At 44.4% G+C, this 9,988-nt stretch overlaps 1 protein-coding gene across 1 annotated transcript in view; it reads left to right on the plus strand.

Annotated features, from left to right (window-relative positions):
* The window catches only part of tnikb (TRAF2 and NCK interacting kinase b), a 59,636-nt gene extending 52,978 nt beyond the window's left edge, over window positions 1-6,658 (plus strand). The window contains 3 exon segments of the mRNA XM_025910457.1: window positions 109-268; window positions 3,393-3,532; window positions 3,617-6,658. Of these exon segments, the coding sequence (XP_025766242.1) occupies window positions 109-268; window positions 3,393-3,532; window positions 3,617-3,700 (384 nt within the window). The 3' untranslated portion in view covers window positions 3,701-6,658.
* The last annotated feature ends 3,330 nt before the right edge of the window (window positions 6,659-9,988 follow it).

Here is a 9,988-nt window from a genome sequence, read left to right on the forward strand (position 1 = left end):
GTTTCTTCTCTCTCAGGGTGGGGAAGGGGGGATGTTAGAGGGGTCCAGCTCCTAACACCCCTGCCCCCACCCCATTCAACACCCCCCTCCCGTCTGTCGTCCCGGCAGATTCAGGGTCAGGTGACCCCGCACGCCATCGTGGTTCTGCCCAAGACGGACGGCATGGAGATGCTGCTGTGCTACGAGGACGAGGGCGTCTACGTCAACACCTACGGACGCATCACCAAAGATGTGGTGCTGCAGTGGGGCGAGATGCCCACCTCCGTCGGTACGTCAACCAATCAGCTCGCTTTTCCCTGACCCCACTGACCTCTGACCTCTTATAAGCGGTCTCAGCAGATCATCTTTCACCCTCACTATCTACCACACCCCTTCTCCGCTCAAAGCAACACGCCTGCCTTTTCTTGCCTTTTGCTTTCACCTTTAAACAAGAAGCCCAGACTGTCGTCTCACTCACCTGTTTCATTACCTGCTTAAAGGGATACAGCAGGTTTTGGGCAGTTGGTCAACTTAAAGCAGTAAGCTGATGAGAACAAAACTCTCGCCATCACCTCCGTTACCTCTTTCTATGTCTTTACCATTTGAGAAAATTTAAGTCAGTTTATTTTAAAATCAGCACAAGATTTAGAAAAAGTAACCGTGCTGGCACAGAGTGACTTCATTGATTTGAACTTTTACAAGAAATAATCATAATTAAACTCTTTGTATTACAAATATACTCTGCATACGCTTTAGTTAACAGATAGTGTGCCCACCCTGAAGCATGCCTGGTTTATCTAGTTATATAAGGTCCAAAATTCACTAAATGAACACCAGGTTTAATTCAGCAAGACATGAAACTAGGATAGAGATTTGGATTAGGGGAGAGTGAGGGCCATTTTCTCAGAGACTTCATTGCATTTTGACTTCTCTTTGCCACCCGAGCAACTGATCAGGACTAAAAGTAAAATATTTAGTTAAATGTAGACAAAATGATTCAGTGGTCACATTCTCACACGTCCAGCATTGACCTTGGGGAATTCCAACAAACTTGACGTGTCTGCAAATCTTTAAAAACAGGCAAGTTTTAGCAACACACACACGTCAGTATCATGGAGAGTTTAGTGTCAGTGTTCTCATCACACGAGGGGTAAGTTGACCAAATGTATGACATCCCAAAACCTCGATGTATCCCTTTAACGTTAAGTGTTGAACATCCAGCGGCTGCATGAGCTGATAACGGCAGATCTTTGCCTTCCTCACTCCCAGCTCACACAAGTCTTTTACTTTCTGCTCGTTCTTCTTTGTGAATTTAGTTTGTGTCGTGTGTCTGCTATGTTAACTTGTGTCCTCTCGTTGTGTCTCATTGTTGACCGTGAAACATTTCAAAAGGCACTTTCTCATCCGCTCTTCCTTTCATCCTTGATTGCTCGAGCTCTGCAGTAACCCGGTCCAGACAAAACGTTTGTGAGATCCAGCAGCAAAGCAACGAGATGAAAGCTCTGCATGAGATCAATGCAAGGGCAGCACATCTAAATTCATCTATTATTTAGAAGTACCGTGAGTCCAACAGAGCGCAGCCGAGCATGAGGGGTGGATCTTGAATCTTACGATCCAAGTCAGTCAAAGCTGGTGTGTGTCTCCGCTCATCCTCACTCTTACAGATTTCTCTGTGCTTAACCCTGAATGACAAAAACACGTGTGTGACTGTGTCTCTGTCCTGGAGCACTGTTGCTTACGTGTCACATTTTCTGTGTGGACATCGTCTCCTGTTAACATGTTTTTGTGTATTTAACTGTCAGACCAGATTTTCTCACAGCCAAGCCCGGCTTCGACCCCTCCCCCACCCCATAAAAACTTGAACACCTGACTTATTTATGAGCACCCAATCGATCCTGATCCTCCGTATATGGGACCCTTTTTTTCTTTTCTCCCACATGAGAATAAAAAGAAGCACCAAGAAACCAAAGCTGCACTGACCCTGGGTGACCAGGTGGACCGGGCCTGAACACGGCATGAAGGCGTGTTTTAATAACTTCTAATAAAAGAAAAGATATCAAAAAATCTGTTAGTGCCACTTTTCCTGAGCTTGTAGTTTAGGGACTTTCCCTCCAGTATTCTGGTGATGCATTAATATAAATGGAATGGAAACTTGTGGCATAATTCCCTGCACTAGCAAAGTGCATGAAAAGGTCTAAAGAGGTCAAAGCTCCAGCAACATTTTTTAAATAACCTTCATCAGCCTGATCAAGAGCTATACTGCACACAGCATGCAAGTAACATATGTAATAGAGTAGAGAGAAAAAATGTATACCTAATCAGCTCCATCCTGTATATTTATACACCAGTGGAGCAGCAGTGAGGATGGGCTGGGCATGTGGTCATGTGATTTAAGGCCATTTGGGGCGTGAACAGGAAGAGGATACATTTGAGTGATAATTTAAGTTTTTCCTCATACAGTGTTACACACATCGACTATGAGGGGAAAATAACAAAATAAGTGAACAAATAAATGTAAAAATAAAAATAAACTGGTTAAAAAGTATATATAGGTTTATAATTATGATCTTCTACAATTTCTCACTTTTATCAGAAATTAAGTAACACAATAAAATCTATAAAATCAAACTTCTTCTTATGATTTAGAAAAGAAGCTGAAACATCTGAGGCTTAAATATTTATCTCTTTATCTTTTTTAACCCTTATTCAACCAGCAAGTGAAACTCTTCAGATTAAGGTTCATTTTCTCTGAGAGCGCCCTAGTCTGAGAGAGGCAGCATTAACAGAATAAAGCAGAGAAAACTCACTCACACAGCAGAAATAAGGAGATTTCTAAGTGATCCTGAACTTTGCCGCTGTAGTGCACATCACAAACAAACATTTCCCACTAAACCTTCTTGAGACTTCACCATCATTTTTGGGGAATGTTCATTTTAAAAGGCCACGGCTGTGCACAGATTGGCAGCTGGGCGAGCTGTCATCATTTACTGGCCTCCACCCTGCAGACTCACGTTTCACAGTGTTCCCTAATCCTGCAACTAGGTTAAACTGGGTTCTGCTCTTACAGTTTTCTGATTGGCTGACTTTGCCCTTAAAAGCTGTAATGATACTGCTGCCGGACAGCCAGGTGCAATGTGGCAGCTCAGATAACTGCTTTAAATCAAAGCGACAAGGTTTGCGAGACAGCCAGCAGGCCTGTGATGCGCCTCTCCGAACGCTGATCGTTCACATCCGTCAGAAACTGCTGCAATAATCTCCCGGAAGTGAGGCGGAGGAGGCCTCGAGGTGTGACTGGCCTGGGTGTGAGACTGGTGCTGAGTCTTCTCCTGTCCAATCCCCTTCTGTGTGTGTGTGTGTGTGTGTGTGTGTGTGTGTGCGTGTGTGTGTGTGTGCACCCTTTCCTCCCCCTGCAGCCTACATCCACTCCAACCAGATCATGGGCTGGGGAGAGAAGGCCATTGAGATCCGGTCCGTGGAGACGGGACACCTCGACGGAGTTTTCATGCACAAGCGAGCTCAGCGACTGAAGTTCCTGACGGAGAGGAACGACAAAGTGAGTCTGTGCACACATAGTGCACACGAGCGAAGGCACCACACCTAAAACACACCTGTATGACGTGCTGCCCTCTCCCTGCAGGTCTTCTTCGCCTCGGTGCGTTCTGGAGGCAGCAGTCAAGTCTTCTTCATGACCCTCAACAGAAGCTCCATGATGAACTGGTAACCCTTCCACCTCTTGGACCCGCAACCCTCGTCTTCTTCACCCTGAACATTGGCCGCTGAGGGATGGAGGGATGACAGGAGGACGGCGTATGTGTGTGTAAATGTGTGTGCGTGCGTGTGTTAGTGGATAATCTGCTGCTGAACGGACAATTGAGCATCAGGAGAAAACTGCAGGAGTGTGCCCACCCCACACACACCCCTCCAGCTGCAGGGGGCACTACAGGGCCCCCGCGGATGGTGTCACTGCCTGCTGAGCAAAGGTGACTCCTCGTGCTGTCGGCGGACAACGCCTCCTCCTCCCCTGCAGGCCGACGGCTGATGTGGACTTGCCGAGTAGCCTTCGACCTCCCCGTTCGATTGAGTGGGGAGCTGCACAGAGGTTCCAAGTGTAGCACATCAGTGACTTTACATTACAGCGGTGTTCACACTGCGAGCGCAGCGGCAGGTGGTTTGGCGTGCTACAGTGAAAGCTGGTACTGCTTCTTATACTGTGATTAAATTAGGTTAGAAGCGTGAATGTCCACACTAAGCCTGCTGAATCTGAGAGTTTTGTGGATTTGAGCGCCACCAAATAATCGTTGACAATCGTGAGAATTTTTTGTCACCTGCACGTGACGTGGTTTCCGCCTGCCTTTAAGCTTCTGCCGAGACAAACTAGTCCCTCGAAAATACTCAACTTCCTTTGACTCGATGCACATTTGACGCAGTAAGAAGTGGGAGGGTTTGTGCACAGATGGCATTTATTTAAGGTAGTGTTAAAAGAATAGAGATTATGAGAAGGACATATTTATAGCCAAAAGCAAATCATTGAACATTTTTGCAGAATTTTTCAAATAAAAAGTTTCAGGCTTTAGAAGAACTTAAAAAATCCTCAGAGATAAAATCCTCATAGATCAAATAGACGCTCACACTGAGCTTTTTAGTAATAATTTTTATTTTTTTACTAATCCATACCCATTCAGTACACGTTCTATGAACCGAGGAGAGCAAAGTCTGAGTCGAGCCTGAGGTTGCCCTAACGCTGTCCCCCTTGGATGCATGTTATTTCTGTTATCTGAGCAGCTTCTGTCATATTTCAGGCCTGATTCGAGAACAAAACCCCTGGGTGTGCATCACTGTGGCCTCTGCCTATGCAGCTTACTAGAGCTACCCTTGGAAAAACCCAGAACCTTTTCAATGGTGATCAAACCACATGTTTATTGATATTATTGAGGTGTCAGAACTCGTCGTTAAGGATACAGGGGAGGACGTCAGATGTCATCTTTATGGAGGAAAGACTCAAACATGAAGGCTCTCCTCACAGTGGCCAATAGATGTTATGAATTGAACACTGGAATCTATCACTGTCTGAGATATCCAAAGCTGCAAAGCCAACGCTATGTATTATATGGGAACTGGAAGAAGCTGAATCGGTGCTTCCAAAAACCAACAAATGTGTGTGTTGAAATTTTAAAACACCCAGGCTTAGTGTGGATAAGCTGCTTGTTGTCGCGGCGATAACGATGGCAGTTTGATGGCAGTTAGATGTTTTGTCTCAGACCGATGTAGCTCCTTGTTCCAGCAGGAAACCACGAGGCCGTGCAGACGGCGTTTCTCGCAGTGTGAACACTGGTGCTGCTGCTGTTCTTCCCCGTTGGAGGCTAAAATAGTTCAGACGAGCAGCGAGTGTTTCGGAGCTGCTGCACAGCCAGCTGCTTTGTCCCGGTTTGTTCCCGGCAGGGGGAGGGAGGTTGTAGATATTGTACCATTGCTGCAACAGCAACACAATAACAAAAATATTCCCGTCATTTTGTCACAGGAAAAACTCAGCTGTAGAGTAGGCGCCACCTTCTGGAAGTTTTTACTCTTGTCTGCCCACGCTGCTCTGTGTGCACTTGTGTAAATACTCACTTTGATGTTAAGGACAGACAAAGAAAATGATGACAGTCTAGCTTTTTATCCTTTCTTTTCCTTTTTTGGCTCATCCCTTTGTAAATCTGTCTACGCTTTAGGGGGACTCTACTCAAAAGTTTAGTTTGGATTTTTCTCTCCATAGTTCATCTGCCTTTATTTAGTTTTTGCATGATGGCATTCATGTTTTTTACCCGTCGTTACTTGTTATGAGTTGTAAATTTGAGGCAATACGCGGTGGGGCGGGGGACGTCTGACTGTGTACCCTAAATCTCTGAGCTGGAAACAACAGCCGGGCTTTTATCTACTGAACTGCACACTGGAAGATCACACGTTTACCATGAAAGTTTTTATGTTCACGATCATTTCCACAGTGCAGCTGGTAAAGAGCGAGCAGGAGCGTCTTTTTTAAGGCGGGAGTTGAGCCTTTGCTGACTGTACGCGCTTGTGTTTGTAGAAGGAAGCTGCTCCATCCTTTACTTGATCTTCTTTTGCTGTTTTTAAAAGAGATGGCGAAGGGGGCGAACAACGGCGCGTTAAGGCCAGCTGAAGCCTTTTACATGTGCAGGATGTTAGCAGCACCCTGTGAATAAAGGTCAGGAGGCAGGGTCAGCTTGAGAAACCATAGATTAAAAAAAGAGATATATACTGTAAGAATTTTCGTTATGATGATGATATCCTACTGATCATTTTAGAGAAAGACAAAAAAATAATGTTCACTTATTAAAGCATAGTTGTCTTTCTACAGAATAGAGAACATAGCTATAAGAATTTCTAAAAAAAAATCAAACAGTACGATGTTTTTATTGTGGTATTATTTGTATTTGTATTTCAATTTTTGTACGTATCAAGACTGTGAACATATGTACGATTGTTAGCCTCTGAGTGTGCGTGAGTGCGTGTGTGCGCGTGCATGGAGGTGAGCAGGTGTGTGCACAGGTGTGTGACATGCATGTGAGTTTTCACCCCGTCTGAATCACTGGACTCAATCAAAAGACAACCTCGACCTGGTAACACGCATCTGTGGTGTTGGGAATTCTACAATAAATGTCCTCTCCTTGTACAGCAACCACACCTGACCCGCTCTCTTTATTCATACCTGAGTCACACGGCAGCTTCTGGCCAATAGAAACTGCTCAAATATTTGTGGCCATATTAGGTGTTCTAATGAATCTAGCCTGCTATGTTTGAGTGAGGTAAAGACTGGACGTTAGAGCAGCCAGTACAAGAACTAATAAGAAAAACACTCATTTGTTTTAGTCCCAGTGTTTCTACAGGCTGCAGCACAAATTCAATTTCATGTCCATATTGACATGAAAGCATCACAGAGTTGCTGCAGATTTGTTGGCTCCACATCCATGATGGAAATTCATGCAGTCCAAAGTGTGCCAACAAATGAACCCTCACACCACCAGCAGCCTGAATCCGCTGATACAAGGCAGGATGGAGCTATTATTTCATGTTGTTTAAGCCAAGCTCTGACCCCAACAACCATGCCACATTCAAAGTCACTTAAATTGCCTTTCTTCCACCCGTCTGAATGTTACAGACCCTGGTTGTAACAACTCGTTAATTAAGTTATTGTTGCCTTCCTCTAAATTCAAAGCAGTCTGGAAAAATTGACTTTATGTACGAAACATCCATATATGTTGTTACAGAGATAACTGAATGTGGCAAGGCTGTACTTTAGGGTAATACCAATTTGTACCACAAGATGGTGTTGTTATTCAGTGTAACCTTTATTTAACAAGGCAAGTTATAAAGAACACATTTTTATTTCCACACTGACAAAAAAGTAAAGCATCTTGAAGAAATGGAAGTAGAGCTAAAAGGAACGTTTAAAGAACAACGCCATGTCATCTGAAAGCATCGCAACACCTAATTGGGAAAAAAGCTGCCCCCTTGTGGTGAGATTCTGAGTCAACATTCCTGAAGAAGCTGTGGCTACAATGTAGCTTGCCATCACCTGCGTGTGAATGGGTGGATGACTGAATAATAATAATAATACTAATGGATTGGATTTATATAGCGCTTTTCAAGGCACCCAAAGCGCTTTACAATGCCATTATTCATTCACTCTCACATTCATACACTGGTGGAGGCAGCTACAGTTGTAGCCACAGCTGCCCTGGGGCAGACTGACAGAGGCGAAGCTGCCATAACGCGCCATCGGCCCTCTGGCCATCACCAGTAGGCGGTAGGGTAAAGTGTCTTGCCCAAGGACACAACGACCAGGACAGAGAGGCCGGGGATCGAACCGGCGACCTTCCGGTTACAGGTGCCCTTCCCAACCCCCTGAGCCACGGTAGTGTAAAGCGCTTTGGGGTTCATAGGGACTAAGTAAAGCGCTAAAGAAATACAGGCCATTTACCATGTAACGTCTTAATGCATGCTCAATCATCCAGGTAAGGAAATCCCAAAACGTTGATTCTGTTGATCTGGACGTAACATTTTCAGCGGGAGAAACGTTCTGCCACTCATCCAAGTGACTACGAAAAAACAAAAATAACGGAGTTATAAACATACCGCAGACAAAGAACTAAAGAGGACATCATCACACACAGCCAGTACCCCTGATGGGATCAGGGGCATTAGTACACATTTCTCGGCTAACTGTGAGGGCAATATTAATGCCGAATGTGTTATATTGGAGCAACATATGGTTAAAGCCAAACTAATGGATGGAGACCTTAAACTTCATAGCATCTACAGAGTAAAAGAATCTTTACATAATATCAGTACTTTAAATTATTATTAAATGTACTAAGGAGTAAGGAGTGTCCTGAGAAGATGGAAGGAGTTTTGCCACTAGGAGGCGTTAAAGAAAATCCACTGATTCTATGTTATACATGAATACGAATGTCATGTATATGATCACCTAATGGCGATCTGTTATTGGCAGTAGGTGGTGCTATGACCGTCACTTAATATTGGCTTGTAGATTGCTCAGGGTTGTGGATTTGGCTCAAGTGTGTGAAGACTGGAGCAGCTTGACATTTATGTACATTTGACGCTGCCATGGACACGCCCCTCAGCGAAAATTTTGCAAGGTTTGCAATTTAGCATCTCCATAGTTTTAACATGTTCATTTCCATCTGAATAATATCTAGTAGCAGTTTATTAAGGGTTAACAAAACACCTCACCAACGTTCTGCATGTCTTCCTCCACTACATCCATGAACCTCCTCTGAGGTGAGGTCTTCCTCCTTTCCTCCTCCTGCCTGCTAGTTCCATCTTCATCATCCTTTGTCCATTATAACCCCAGTCCTTCCTCTACACATGTCCAAACCATCACAGCCTTGCTTCTCAATTTGAGCTGTTCCTCTGATGTTTTTAATTAACATCTTCAGCTCTTCCTCCTGTTTTTGTTGTCAGTACCACCGTATCCAATTCATACATCACAGTAGGCATCACTACCATCTTGAAAACCTTCCCTTTCAGTCTTGCTGCTATCCTTCTGTCACAAATAAACATCTGCACCCATTCGACTCTGCCTGCACTCTCTTATTCACTGTCCATTGCTTTGGCTGGTTGACCTCAGGTATTTAAACTCATCTATCTTCACTACCTCTGCTCCTCGCAGCCTCACTGCTACACCGATCTCCCTGTCATTCGTAAATGCCTTTTTTCTTCTGATTTTCATCCCTTTTCTCACCGGTGCATACCTCTGCCTCGTGCTCCCTGCTGTCACCACAGCTCACAATGTCATCTGCAAACACCATAGTCCACAGAGCCTCCTGACAGACCTTATCTGTCAGTCTGTCCACCATCACTGCAAACACGTAGAGACTCAAACCAGGCCTGTCACTTCTACAGCACACCTCCCCACTGTCTCAGTGCCCTGCACCACCCTCAGACATGCATGAAGCTATTCTGCTGATCTGATCGTTACCTTTTTTCTTAACCTATCTTCAGTAACTCTCCCATATCGTCATGGTATGACTCATCGTCTTTATCCCTCTGTAGCTACTAAAGCTCTGTAGTACATCACATTTGTTGTAATAAAAAGACCTCATGCCCAATAATATTAAGTATTAGAAATAAATACCTCATGTTTAACAAAATATTAGCCAACATAAATCTAACCCATACCATTCTGTAGTGATGGGTCCAGCAACACTGACGCACCGGCGCATGTATCAAGCTCACAGAGCGAAGCCTGTATCGGTGCGTGCGTCGCTTTAAGAAAAAGTCACGTGATCGATACAGCTGCTGTATCGGTCATTGCCAACGCGCCACACTGTCTTTAAAAGGTACCGCGTCCGCATCTGCCAACGGAATGAGTCGCCACGAAAAAACCCCACAAAATTACTCTCGCAAAGACAAAAAAAAAAAATACACATCTCTCCATAACAAAATGGAGCCAGAAAGAAAAAGAAATGTTTCTGCTGTGTGGGAT

The sequence above is a fragment of the Oreochromis niloticus genome, linkage group LG9 (assembly GCF_001858045.2).
Source record: "Oreochromis niloticus isolate F11D_XX linkage group LG9, O_niloticus_UMD_NMBU, whole genome shotgun sequence".
Lineage (NCBI taxonomy): Eukaryota > Metazoa > Chordata > Actinopteri > Cichliformes > Cichlidae > Oreochromis > Oreochromis niloticus.